The sequence below is a fragment of the Brienomyrus brachyistius genome, chromosome 10 (assembly GCF_023856365.1).
Source record: "Brienomyrus brachyistius isolate T26 chromosome 10, BBRACH_0.4, whole genome shotgun sequence".
NCBI lineage: Eukaryota > Metazoa > Chordata > Actinopteri > Osteoglossiformes > Mormyridae > Brienomyrus > Brienomyrus brachyistius.
The window spans coordinates 3,812,484-3,827,586 of NC_064542.1; the positions used below are offsets into that span (position 1 = coordinate 3,812,484).

At 43.4% G+C, this 15,103-nt stretch overlaps 1 protein-coding gene across 2 annotated transcripts in view; it reads right to left on the reverse strand.

Moving 5' to 3' along the window:
- mgat4b (alpha-1,3-mannosyl-glycoprotein 4-beta-N-acetylglucosaminyltransferase B) overlaps nt 1-15,103 on the reverse strand; it is a 69,470-nt gene that overhangs the window by 9,921 nt on the left and 44,446 nt on the right. For both annotated transcript variants that reach the window (XM_049029727.1, XM_049029728.1), the window contains exons 5-8: nt 15,005-15,051; nt 13,399-13,512; nt 8,771-8,846; nt 7,698-7,812 (exon numbers count right to left, since the gene is read on the reverse strand). In XM_049029727.1, the coding sequence (XP_048885684.1) occupies nt 7,698-7,812; nt 8,771-8,846; nt 13,399-13,512; nt 15,005-15,051 (352 nt within the window). The remainder of the gene's footprint in view (nt 1-7,697; nt 7,813-8,770; nt 8,847-13,398; nt 13,513-15,004; nt 15,052-15,103) is intronic.

Sequence of the window (15,103 nt, forward strand, 5' to 3'; positions counted from 1 at the left end):
TGCATGGCTTTTCTGTAATTATTACATTATGGGGACCAGATTTCCCCACAATGGGATAAAAATCTGTAAGTTTTTACTCTTTTACAAAGATAATTGCAATTTTATAAAAATCCATGAATGCAATCGAAAGACATAAAATGCCAAAAGTCATATTTTGTTTGGTTACTTATGGTCAAGGTTAGGGCTGGGTTGGGGTCTTCTTGTATTCTTCTTCTACTTATTATTATTATTATTAATATGTAATGTGTCATAATTTTTCTGATGCACCTTCAAATTCAAGTTAAAGACAGACTTAGGGAACAGAACTCATTTGTAACCTGCGGACTTAATTAGCACTTAAAGTTCAGAGTGATTGAGTGTGTGTGTGTGTGTGTGTGTGTGTGTGGATTAGGTTTATATTACATTGTGGGGACCAAATGCCCTCTACAATGTGATTAAAAACCTGTTTTTTGATGTTGTGGGGACCATCTTTCAAATCCCCACAAAGATCTCTGAATGCAATCAAAAAACTAAAAATGAAAAAAGTCTTGTGTTTTATTTGGTTAATTGTGGTTAAGGTTAGGGATGGGTAGGGGTTAAGGTAGTCACCTGGGGATTAGAGTTTTCCTTATAGAAAGTAATGGAGGCCACAAAGATATAATTACAAACTTGTGTGTGTGTGTGTGTGTGTGTGTGTGTGTAATGGAGTATGTGCCTTAGGTAGAGATGAAACCCACAGATTGAGAATCTCATCCCTTTTCATCACGACTGCTGCTGCCGTCTGAATGCAGCCTCGCCCCGCTTATCCCCCTGATCAGACTGGTTACTCCTCCGCTTAATTCACCATGCATCTCCCCCAGCAGCATCCCTCTGTAGAGAGATCCATCTACACTGTGGGTGCTTACACCTGGCAGAACTCTGGCCCACTAGAGACCAAAACAGGAACACCAAAGAGGCAGAGACAAGTTGTAAAATAACTGTAGCAAGCACAGGGCTCTTGTTTTGGTGTCTCAACAGAAAAAAAATTGCCCGTATGAGATTAATTTTGAAATGTTTCCAAACTATAACTGAAAGACTTTAAAGGAATGCAGCACCTGTCAGAGACAAAGTATGAAATATAGTTTGGGTTTAAAAATGAATCTTAAAAAGTGTTGAAATTGGATTCCCCCATTCTTTGTAACCAAGCCTTAACTATTCCACTCTAATCAAACGTAAAGTCACAAAAATGCATCTCTATGCTCATACAGGCCTGAAGAACTTTGCTCCAAGTCTCCTGGGAAATTCCACAAATACATCCAGGCTGTTATCCACACATATGTGTGCCAATGGATACAAGCAAAGAAATGCATGTTTCTGCAAAACACAGATGCAATCAATAGTAAATTGAACAAAATAATTCTGTTGATTTCAGAAGTCAAAAGACTACTTTAAACTCCATTAACTCAGGGTGGGTTATGTCTTGATCAGTTGGTTCAATATCCTGATTTTCATTCCATTCAATTGCTGGCTTAATTAGTCCAATTATTAGTTTATTTTCCCTAGGCTTAATTGGTTTTAGAGGGTGAGTGCTCTGGGAGCATGACTGTCTACTAGTTTTGTTCCCTGTTTATCTTTCTCTCTGAAACAGCCTTTTTTGTATTTTGCCTACGTGGTATGTCAACATTGCTGTTGTAACAGGAAAAGGGCAACCCCATCCTTAATAAACAACCTATTTTATCGACCTATTCTCGTGTCACGCGGTGTTGTTTGCAGACCCGACAAGAACTATTTTTACAAAGTAGCAGTGACTCTATTATCTTTATTACTCAATACGATGTAATTAAATATATCAGTGTGTCCCAGAGCACAGCAGTGAAATATAAAAATTTACTCAATACACAGTGAAGAAGCTGTAGGCTTCAAATGCTATAAATGATTTGAAAAAGGCTACATTTTGAAATTTACAGGAATAAATAAATAATTAAAGGAGGAGGAAATTCAAGATAAACTTTTACAAGTGGACCGCCTACCAGGAACAGCATATAATACCTCTTCTTTTGCGGGGTAATATGTGTCCTGAGCGATCGGCAAGGAATGGGGAAACAGGAGTGGGAGTCGGGTGAATACAGGATTTAATCGAGAAGAAAACACACTCGGGAACACACAACAATGTCACAACGTTAATGACCGCACTGGGGAAACATACTAATGACAGGACTAATGACAATGACGTTCATAACAACAGTCAAACGACAAGGCGAATGACACATCAAGACAACATTCAAAACAACACAGTCAGACGACACATCAGGACGATGTGTTGACATATTTGGTCAACATGTAATATAACAGTCAAACAACAGGGAGTACTAAGATGATAGAAGTACAGTTTAAAGTTGAATTGACACAGACAAGGTGAATAATCAACACAGGCAATCTCATCGTCAAAATAGATTTGTCACAGGTGAAGTACAGTTTAAAGTTGAACGGATGCAGACAAGTGCTTTGTTACATGTTCAGTTGACATGAAGAGTGTGTTATTGACATATTTTTGGCGTAAATGGGAACCTAATAGACAGGAAGCCAAGGACCTTGTACTGATGTTATGATTCCTTGTACTCCGTTTCATTTAGAAGCGAATGTACTTGCCACAGTGAGTTGTGTCTTCACCTCCAAGCAATGGTCTCCACTCTCAGTAACAGTCCAGAAGAAGTGAACAGTAAATCAGAGCAATCGCTTCTAGACAAATCCTGCTCCCCCCAAAAAAAGTCAGCAGGTGGCTGGCAAAATGAATCTATGACATAACATTACAACTGTAGGGAAAACAGATTTTTTTCTTTCCAGCAAGGAAGAAGCTCTAGTACACCTGGAAGGGCTGAAGATGTGAAAACAAGCTGGCGATGTTTAATGCCAATGTGAGCCGTAGCACGGCAACCGGAGACAGGATCGATGTCAGTGTATATCACAACTGCGCTCCGATCACAGAGATGCACCAATCGGGTTTGTCACTCAATCACACCGTCAAGGCAAACAACACTTTGTTCTCACTTAATGCAAGCCCTTGTGGTACGCTCTATTTGACCTTTCAAATACAGCACATCAAAGACATGGCTGCACCAATCGTAGGTGCACACAGCAGTGAGCCTGGGTTTTGCAGTGACTCAGTGTCTTCTCACACCCAGGGCCTCTTGGCAGGGTGGCAGACAAGCTGCACACAGAGGATCGATGCATGCATTTAAGCGCATTTTAGTTTGTGTATGTGCATGCATGTGCAACAGTGCATGCATGCATTTTTTGTGTGTGTGTGTGTGTGTGTATACTGTATGTGAGGGTACTTGTGTTTACACACACGTGTTTCTGATATGCTTGTCTACATGAGCACTTACAATCCTTTTTAACCAACACTACTTTGTCTAATTCTTCAAATGCAATCTGTGTTCTACCATACAGCCTTCTTAAGTAAGCTACCATACTCAGTCTATCACCATATAACTTCTTTTTACCGAGGTTTGTTGTCCTCCAGGCCTGCAATGTATGCCAGGTTTTGATCTAGATGAACTCTTAATTAGCCTGACTTGAGTTATTGATTACAACATGGCCGGGATTTCACATCAATTTAAAATTTCTCTGTGAGAGTTTTTAAATGCTACAATCAATAAAAATGATGTGTGATAAATTCTTAATAAATCAGTGTCTTCTAATAGTCCAATCAAGTGAATGTGTGGTTTGGAACTAAAATACGCATCCTCAAATGGCTGCTGGGATGAGATTGATAAATGCACTACACACATCTTCATGTATGAAATAGGAGGACAGCTGGCTGCACATTAGCTGTCAGTCACTGAAGGCTACTGGTGAGCCTAAGGAATGCATTTAAATAAGGAACACATTGATTTTGACTGGATATAATGTTGATGTATAAGAGAGAATGTAAATCCATCTATTTAATGTTTTTTCCTGGTGAGGGTCATGGGAGGGGCCTGAAACCTATCCGAGGAAGCACAAGACACAAGGCTGGGGTACACCCTGCATCAGGTACTAATCCCAGCATGATAACCTTAACCCTTCTCATCCCTAACCTTAACCATAAGTAACCAAATAAAATATGAGACTTTTGCCATATTTAGTGTTTTGATTGCATTCACAGATTTTTGTGGGGACCTGAAAAATTGTCCCTACAACATTGAAATAGCAAGTTTTTAATACATTGTAGGGGACAATTAGTCTGCACAATGGAGCATAAACCTAATCCACACACACACACACACACACACACACACACACACACACACACACACACATATATACATACACACACGATGGGTGTTTTGGGAACACCGATTAGCCTAACTACACGGCTTTTGGACTGTGAATGAAAACCAGAGTACCCAGAAGCTGAAAGGGACCTAAGATTTCCGGGATGTGGAAAATGCATGGAATCACAAAAACGGAATTAACTTATGAATGCAGAATTGCACAGAATTTGTGGATATTATGTTGACATTTTAAACATTTATTCACATTTTAGGATTGTTCAGATAGCGTAAAATACCCTTGCAGTAAGGATACCCAGACACTTTTTAATAGGAAGGACTTCACCATAGCCAAACCTGGCTAAATGAGTACAAGAATGTTGCCTAGTAACCATAAGGCTTGTTGCCACCTCAGAAGGGGCACATCCCAGGTGACTCTAATGTTTACAGGAATGCCCCCCTAATCGGCCCTTTCAGTCTTTTGCGTCTTCATTGTAGGAACCAGTGACACAAGGGTCTATTCGCCAACAACCCAAACTTACCTAATGCTTTTTCTTCAACCTGAAAGTGACTGAAACTAATATTAATAAAGACAATTTTTTTATGGACATGCAACCATGGGTGACTGCCTATGATCATGGGCACTCGCTTATCTCGGATCAGCCTGTGCATCACTGGTAGGAACCACCGGACTTACGACTTCATGTTTTTTGCGACAGCTTCAACCTCGATGTAAATTCTGAGCGAGCCAAAACAATGTAGGTTGCCGGTAAGGTTTTTAAAAATTGCGATGGTTGTTGTTGTCTTTGGTCACCTACTTGAGTTGAATCGATCAGCATCGAACCCTGACCAGCAGCTTTTTAGGACTGTGCAGAAGTACCTACCCAAGATTAGGTACTTATTACGACCCCGAAAACGGCCATGATAGAGGTTCTACAGGGCTGGGAAACACAAAGGGACTGGTCCCTCTAAAATGGCTCCTGAGTTCCTGCAGTGCAAACAAGCCTGTGGAACCAGAGCACAATGCGTCAAACTCTGAAAACCAGGCCCACTGGTTGGTTAAAGCATTTCTTTACTCTCCTTTGACTTTGTATAGCATGAAGGTGTCTTCTTGTCACTTCCGTCTGCTAACGAAAAACTGAAAGATACCTAAAAGCTGCTGTGTGACAGAATGCCAACAAGATAAAGACGACAAACCTACATTTTTATAAGCAGCTGAACTGAAAAAATTAGCCTTTAAGGAGACAAAAGTGCATACAGGCAATAGAGAGCGCAATGCGTCATATTCAGAAATTTACGAGACTTTTGTCTTTAGCAAGTATAAGACACTTCACACTGACATAAGGGAAGCTTTTACTGAGCTCATCTCCAAGCGACTTGCCATCATATATTTCAAGGGAGATGTACGTAAAAGATGAGAAATGCCTAAGAAAGCAGCACATATTTAAAAAGAAATTGTGCTTTTATTTAGGCCTACAGGCTAGTTATGGCTATTTCATTTCCTTTATTCTCTGGTATAAATTTTATTTTTGCCTTGAGGACTTTAGAAAGTGTTGAACATTTAGACTACGGCAAATGTGTCAACAGCTTAAATAAAAAAAGGTGCAGTGACATTTTGCAATTGTTTGTGTCTGTAGTTGGTAAAAATAAAGGTAAAAATAGCTTATTTTTAAAAACTGAAACAGATCAAAATAAATCAAAAACATAAACAGTTACGAAAGAAAAAAACCGGAACTTGGAAAAAAAAAACGGATGTCATGGGTTCCTACAGAGGAAACTCATACAGCACAAGGAAAACATACCAACTCCACAAAGACGGAAGAGAGGTGGAATTTCAACACATGACCATCTAGGTGTGAGGCAACAGTGTGACCCACTGAACTGTCACACCAACCAAGGAGCAAATATCACTCAAAGCCTATAAAGACAAGTTATTAAGTCACTGAACCGGTAACGAGCGAGTCAAGTCAGAAACCCGATTTATGTACAAATGCTGCACTCCACCGTCCAGCTGTAGAGAGCCTGACTGATGCTTAGGATAAACAACAGTCATTCACCACATTATGATAACCTAAGTACCTCATCATCAGTATTAAATAGAAGCTTTCTGTCACCAAAACAAGACGGAGTAGAGCTCCATTGCGTGCCCCCAGCTCGTCATCTGTGACTCATTTCAGGATGGCAGGACTCCTGAGCGGCATGTCATCTGCTGCTTACGCTTCAGCATGGAATCATGGGATGTAAGGCGAGGTTCCAGAGGTGCCGCCTGCCAGCACGGTTCTGTGGTGGCAAAGATAAGCCCAATCTACTCTCTAGCAGTCGTGGAGCAGAAAACAGCCATTAGTGCTTGAGGGAGATTCTTGCCTAAAGCACTTGGTCAGAAACCGCATTGGCACCATGACGTTCTCCGCTGGCTCAACTGCTTTCGACATCACTCAGAAATACATAATTCTCATGCATGCTTTTTATTTGATTGCTACTGGGGAACAAAAATGCCATTTGTCTCTCATTTGCTCAGAACTGTAAAGGAAAACCATTCACCATACCTGATCTACTCCATGTGGTAGAACCCCTTTGAATTTTGGGTCAGACCCTTGGCCCCACAACGGCCATTTCCACATCTGTTTCGCCATAAACCGTACTGTTTACCACAAGGAGCTTTTCTCGTCTTACTCGCCGCCAACACCACCTACAGCTCCGTCTTGCTCCCAGAGGCTCCAGAGCAAGAAAGGTCATTTCTAAACTCATATTGGTAACAGATAAAAAGATGTTTTCAGTGAGGGAAAAAAACACTACATAAGCTACATTTTTAAATACTATGTTTGTAAAGAAAATGCACTATGATAAAAATGTCGGTTGGAATTCAGCATGGTGTTGATCTCTTGTTAACCTCACTACTGATTTGCATGATATATGTTTAAAGAATAACTAATGTGTGAGCTAAGAATGCACAAGGTCTGTGGTGAACTTTCTTCAACAGTGAGTCATAGCAGTCTAGTGACTGGCCATCAGAGGCAAAGCTGACATATATACTCTCTGCCTTTTGTACCCCATACTCCACACACGCTCTGCTTGGCACAGTTACAGTGTATCCCCTGCAGGTAGCTCTGTGATACGGGACTGACACTTCACCTGCTGCTCTTTCTCTGTAGCTCTGCTTCTTCTCTACAGCGTGATTGTCGCAGAGTAACCAAGCCTAGTACTCCAATATTGCTAAACGCTTATTGCTCACTGTTGCAGATCGCAGAGACATCAAGCAAATGGTTTAATACTCGGCATTATCTGTTGTTTAATGAAACAATGTTGTCTCTGATGATCGACCAAACCCAATGAGCGGTTATCGTTTGGCTCAGCGAGACAGTCATTGCTGACGTTGCGAAGCTACTGCTTCTGCACTCTGTGGTACCAGCAGGTCACATCACAGATGAGATCACTGACACACCCGGCAATATATGCCTACACTCCTGCAGTTGTGGCCTGGCTCACCAATGAAGCCCAGTTGAGAGAACTCCAGGATCATCCACTCTTCAGATGGCTGCTGCAGGGCGAAGTTCTTCATGGTGGTGAAGTAGTTTGGCCGAGCTACAATGTCGTCTTCCAGCTGCCCAAGTAGAGAGGAGAGTGAGCGACAGGCTTATAGGCTACAAAAGCCACCACAAGTCACTTATGTGCTTGATGTCATTCTGCTACATTTCCAAATAGCAAGCTTGCAGTTTCTTCATATTCTTTTGTTTCTCAGTCAATAACAGATTGTTGACTAGATGTGCTAGCAGTTCAAGATTCAGTTTAACAGGAATTCATCTAAAATGCATTTTGTCATGTGAGGCGTGCCGCTATTATGCTTTTCTTCATTTTGCTGCTGCTAAAATATCTCCCTGTCAGTCTGTTTTCCCCATTGTAGGGCTGTGGTGCCTTGATGTTTAATGCATTTACTCATTCAGTGCTGCTGTTTGCAATAGGCCAACATTACAAATGGTGTCAAGATAAAACCGCTTGCAATATAGCTAATGCTACTACACATTTTAAAACCAATTTCATTCATACAGTAAAGCTCATGGGATACCATGCTGCTCATTGCTTAGTAATGGCCCCAGGGTTCTGGGTTCGATTTCCCAGGCTCTTTGTGTGTGGAGTGCTCTTGTTCTCCCTGTTGGTTTTCTCTGCGCCCATTTCATTCCCTGAGCTTCCTGGTGTGGGCCCCAGGCTTGCACTGTGACCTGGTATTTCATAAGTAGTTATAGAAGCTGGAGATGGAGTAAAACTCCATTATATGTTAAAGATTCTTGCTTTGGCTCACACTGTAGAGGAGGCGGGTCCAAGCAACTAGAGGAGGTGGGACCAAGACATCTGATTAGTTGGTCCTGCCTCCTCAAGTTGCTTGGGCCCACCTCCTCTAAAATCTGATTGGTTATCTCTCAGAACCAATCATTTTTCGTTCTACCTTCAGAACATTTTTATGTAAGTATATCTCCCACAACCAAGATTGTTCATGAACAAAAAAAAATATGAATGCATTGTAGTTTAATCCAAGTTGATAAACACTAATTGAAAAAACTCACCTGTACATAGTAGGTTCCCTTGGACTGTGCATACATCATAAGAAAACAATAGTCCAAATTCTGTTTCGTCCGCCACCTGGGAAGGGAGAAATAGGAAAAGCTTAAGAATATCTCTATGAAAAGACAATGTGTGGCAATGCCATTAAAGAACATCATAATAGCATGAAATGTTATTGTGCTCTATACAACAAGCCATAACATGAACTCCCAAAGCAACTGTTTCCTGAACACAGTAAACAAAAAACAAAATGTGAACACGGTGTCCAAACACAGGTAGATACACTCTGATCACCCCCAGAACTAGGCTTTCACTTTTTTAGTTCTAAAGAACATAGAAATGGAGACATGGTAGTATCATTCACCATTGCTTGACTTTACCTCCATACCTACAGTTTATTTTACTCTCTGTAATTAGGAGATTATGAGACGCTGCCGCTGGCAGTGGGAATCGATGGCATTTCAAGCACAGAGCAGGTGCCTCTTGGAACTGCTGAAGTACAGATTACCTCTTACCTATCAGCCATAAACACTTGTGCGTTATCCTGTGTCGCCTGGCAGCAGGACACGTTCTGCTGTGTTCCACCCAGTGTTTCCCAGTCTGGTCCTCGGGGACACACAGTTTTTTTTTCCTATGTTTTTGCTCCCTCCGAGCTCCCTGCCAGACAGCCCACATTTTTTCTCAATCCCAGCTCAGAACTGGGAGCTGGGAGGGAGCCAAAAAGTGGACTGTCTGTGAGTCCGCGTGGACTGGATTGCAAAATACTGATGAGCTGCACTGACAGGGACTTGACCTCCAACACCAGCACATTGAATCTCTAAAAACTGAACTGGCACTACAATGTCAACAGACAAACTACAAGACCCACCTGGCTGCAGGAAGACAGAACAAGAAGGCTGAGTGAATTAATGGTGTAGACAAATAGAGAGATCAGTCAACAGTCCACCGCAGCAAGCAAGTCTCAGTTCTTGTTTTTGTTTCTCCATCGACCTTGTGATACAGGCTGGACTAAACTTGTCACAGGCTGGGCTACATTGCCAATGGCTATGCTTACTATTTGGCTGCACATGAAGGTAAATTGGCAATGGCACATGGCCCATACCCTGTAACCTTGCGTCCACGCTGAGCAGGACTAATTCATGCACACAATGCATTCTCCAATGCTCACACGTGGCTGGAGAGAGCTCGCTCTCCTCTGCACTCTGCAGCCTGAAATGGCAGTGCCAATGGGACGCCTAGCAACAGGGCTTTGGAAATGGGTTGGGTTGCCCCAACAGTGATCAGCTCTTTTAAGGTGAAAGACCCAGAGGACATCACTGTACGGAAATCGTAACCACAGGCCATGAGCTCGCAAGAACTTGAGTACCGATTAAATGATAGGATGTCAGCTATGAGAAAGGACACAGAAACACACAAAGGACCACCTTGCAGATAGAGCAATCAAGCATCAGATAAGCTAAAGGATTAGGCCCTGGTATAACATATCCAGCATCAACCCTGTGCTTCCAACAAAGTAAACTGCTCACATTCTGACTGTCATTGCAGACCAGGGAGAAACCCCCACCACTGTCCAAACACTGAATCATTTCTATTCAAAGCAGCCCTGTCATGTGACAAGGCCAAGAGTTGGATCCCAAAAGACCGTCACATGTCACTTGCATACCATGCATTAGACAACCCTGCTGGAAGCTATGACTCAACTGAGACAAAAAATGAGGAAGAAGCTGCAATGAGTTTAACCACTATGGTTCAGGCAGGACCAGAATTGAAGTGTGTGTGTGTCATTACTGTTGCAGCAATGACCCTGTGGTTCTATTAGACACACAAAACACACCGCTTTTCTTCTGCCGTTTAAAAGCAGCCACAATTCAAGTAAAACTCTATGAGCTGCTGTCACAAAATATTCTGTTTGGGCTAGTTTCCACTATCTACATTGCGTTTGCCCCGCAACCCAGTAGGATAAGCGGTTTGGAAAATGGATGGATGGACATTGCGTTGCGTTTTTCATCAACACGTGTTCTGTGATGTGCTAGAACATCATACATTGCATAGAAAGTAATGTATGATGTTCTCACTAGTGCGTTGCATTGCAGTGCATTTTGAAAACGCATTTTGAAAAAAATGCTGCACGCATTTCTCTGTGCTGCGCATTCCCATTCATGAAATAGATACAAATGCATTCCAAACTGTTTGCATGCATTTTTTATACCCTCTTTTGCCCTGCAAACAACAGGGACAGTCATGTATAATCATAGAAACTGCTAATACTGATAATATTGGTATAAGTTCACCTTGAAAATTAGGGCTTCATTAACTAACGATGCAACCAATTGTGAACAATAAAAATGGATCTCCAATGCTGGTACTGTTACACTGAACAAACGTATGCTGTTGTAAAACAGAAAAGGGTTTCAGAAAGTACAACATTGTAATGTTACCTGAGTAAAGCTTGCTGAGCCAGTATGTAATACAAGAGAGGTGGACAGGATGGAGCCAAATGTGGGACAAGCATCCAAAGGCAAACACGTATTATTACACCAGCCCTTTCTGGGTTATGTTTGCTACAGTTCTGTATATTGGTTTTTCACTCTTCGTTAGTCTTGATAATCCTGCTCCCCCACTTTTGGATGTTAGCACATAATGGCATTTTTTGGGGAGTCACATATAGCAAATTTACTTTCCCTGCATTTTTTGTTTTGTGTAGGAAAAGTAGAGAATTTTTAAGTTTATGTGGACTGGGATTTCTGTTCTGACAAAATTCAGAAGCAACAAAACCACACCAGCCTGTCTATTACGCACACCATGCATGTCCAACCACTGAAATTAAAAAAAAAATCTCCCTTAGTCTTCGCCATACATAACTACACATGCATTCCGACACGGTGTCCTACACCGAACCACAAGACTTGCACCAAGTTAACACTGGTAAGGTCCTCTTTTCTCATCATAAACGTTTAAAAAGACATTACTGGTGCTTATTGGTGGGATGTCTGCTGATGCAGATACATTTCTGGGACTTTAATAATGGCTCACTGGTCTATCAAGGTCATGAATTCAGTTCAGGAGTTACAATCACACAAAGCAATCTACCAGGCTGACAGTGTGGCTGTAAGAATGGATGACCCAAGCCGTAGTCCTATCCAGCACACAGCTGCCTGAATCTACATGTCACAATACTGTCTCACTCTTCTCCCGCCCCCCCAAACCCACCTTTCCATCCATTGGCGGGTGAGCAGGATCTTACCCCCCCTCCCAGCCGTCTTTGTGACCTACAGCCCCCAGTCTTAGTCTAGGTTATGAAAGAACTTAGACAAAGAGCATGATCCAAACAAAGGAGCCCCACATTGCCGACTAAAGTAAAATTTCCACCAGCAAACAAAACCTGTTTGCGGGAGAGTAAATAGTTTGCATGAGGTGGATGAGGAGAGTCCCACCTGCCAGTACCGACCCTGTGCTGACCAGAACCTCCATGCCAAGAGGACAGCCGCTACAAACACAAGGGAGACCACATAAGAGACTAATCCCGCACCTCTAATCCTCTTCTCCGCCCATTCATCTGGACGGCTCAATCCTCTCGCTCAGAAGCTCACGCTCCCTCTAAACCTCTGCTTGTACCGTGGGATTTCTCACTCTGGCAAAAAGACAAAAAAAACCACCTGGGCAGTATTCTGGTTGGTGAGAGTCTTGCATTTCCTTGTACTGTGATTGCTGTCCGCAGTAATGCTCTGCTTTTACCAGCCCGCTGATGAATTAAACATGGCATCCATGTCGAACACACCTGGGACTCATTTTCCCCGATGGCTGCCGTTTTAAAAACGGCCATAAATCAGCCCTGGCCAGTCACTCCTGCAGGCTGCTAAGATTAGGCCTGCTGGAACCGTGACGATGACCCCCCGAGTAACTGCACTGTGCGTGCGTGCATGCATGCATGCATGCGCGCAGCACCGGCAGCGTGGTGATGTTCGATCGCCGGGATGGACGCGTCACTGTACCACACGCTGGCAAACCTGCCAGACACGCCCACTGCATCCTCCACTGTGCCACGACAGAGCACCAGTACAGCATCATGTATCAAGCTACACATCTGTATGCCTTTAGGGGAGGACCAGCCTGCTGTTACAGATGGGAGGCTAGAAGAAAATCAGATTATTCGCCTGTGATCTACCTCGCACTACATCACACACACTCACAGGTGCACACATATTTCTAGGAGCCTCAGGGTATACTGTTTTTGTCAGGATATATTAAGATGAGAGAGCTAAGACCGCCTCAGATGGCTAAGCTGGTGGATCTGGGCAGGGCAACAGCTAACCTAAAAGAGGAAGTTCTCAACCTATTATAATAAGGGAGTACTGGGGGCTTCCTCAAAATGCAAGCTTGACCGTACTTGTGTTCTCACCTCCCATTGCTGAAGACTACTTCCAATACTCAAGAACAGAAATACAGAGGACAGCAAAAAATCCCCAGATGTCATTCTTGCCCTGTCACCAAATATCAAGGATAGATCGGTTGCATTCTCGCCAAATGAGACCAATTCCATGATTCATTGCATTCCAAGTATGTCATTGGGAGGCAAGTTAGCAAGTTTGCTCTTACCAAGGCGGCCCAGCGAAAGGGCAGGAATTCTTACCTGACCCTCTCCTTGGGGTCTCCGAAGGACTCCTTTAGCTGGGAAAAGTCGGGGTAGAAATGAACAGACGGGGAGATGATTTCCAGAAGGCCCGTCTGAATCTCCCCTGGGAACCTGGAGGAGAACCAAGCACCACAGATAACATCAGTGGTGAAATGGAGGCCAAAGTAGAGAATACTGAGTGAAGCAGAGGAGGATAAACAGGAGAAGGCAGGAGAAAGGGAACATGGAAGGGAAGACGGGATGAAGCTTGAGTTTGCCATGTAACCCAATGACAGTGTCATGGATATGAAGCTAGAAGAGGGATGGACACCATGTATAATAAAGGCAAACACTGGTTAACTTGAAAATCTGCCTCTGAGAAATAAATCAACTTATCACACTGATTTGCATTTGCTTGTACAGGTAACGATGTGATCCCTATATTAGAGATTTTTTTTGCTTAGAGAAGCTAAGCATGGCATCAGAAAGAGTGTCAGTTACTGGGACCACGAGCAGAGACGCTACTGTAATCACATCATCGATGGCCACAGGCGTGACCTGCAGAAGAGGGAAAGGCTTGTGTGAAGGAGGGAGTGTTGCCAGGGAAACAGTTCCGTGGCGTAACTGGAAGTGACAGAGAATTTAATGCTTAAGAAAGGTCCGTGGATAGATGTGTATCAAGCTGACACACAAACACACACACAAGTACACAAAATGCATGCATGCAAACAAAATGTACACACAGACGCATTAACTTCATTTGCAAGTCTGTATTGACTTTGGTGGGGATACAAATATACAAACAGGCGCAAGGCTGATGGTCTAAACCCTCAGCCTGACTGATAGATCTGTACTCAGAGCAGCTCCAGTGACAGTCACACTCACACCAGATGCTCTTCTCCATTACAAAGCACTCAGTGAGGAGCCCCCCCGCCCATGTCTAGGCAAATTGGAGCGAAGCCAGATGCTGAAATTCGTGATTCTCATGCTGATTTACAGGTATAAACACCCCCAGCACCTCATTCAGGCAGTAAGGCATAAAGAGAGAGTGAAAGAAAGGGAGAGGCTAGGGCTCATGACAGGGAGTGGGGTGGGGCTACAGGAGGAAGTAGTTTGGAAACTGGGAAGTTTGAAGTTCTGCTCTCCAAGTTAAATGGAACAGAAGATGGAGATTATTCCAAGCATAGAGCTGACGGAAACCTGCCCTGTCTGACGTGATGAGATAACCTAGAAGGTGAGAAGCACCGCTCACTGCAGACGGTGAGGGTCAGCCGTCGAAAGAGACAGTGAGCGGGAGAGAGAACAGACATGCAAAGCTTCATGTGGGCGGAACAGAGATGCACGCCTCTCTGCGACTCAGCCAATCAGCTCGGACCGTCGCCACCCAGGGAAGACCATAGGTGCCATGACACCCGGCTGCACACACCGAGGAGTGCCGGTCGCAGCCAACCACATGAAGGGTGGACAAGAGCAGAAGCGCACCATCGATAAACAAATATGACAAGAGAAGATGATGGCATTGGTTGGAGAATGTGGGGGGGGGGGGGACCAGACACAGCCAGGTTCAATCAGGGGTGGCCCCATCACCCACATTCCATTGCCATGGAAACAGAGGTGTACTTACAGGCGCTTTAGGTTCTCTGCCACGCTGTTGGCGTACTGCTGGTCGGTCTGAAAAACACAGAGACAAAGGGAGCAAGAGTGACACCGCTGCCGGCTTGAT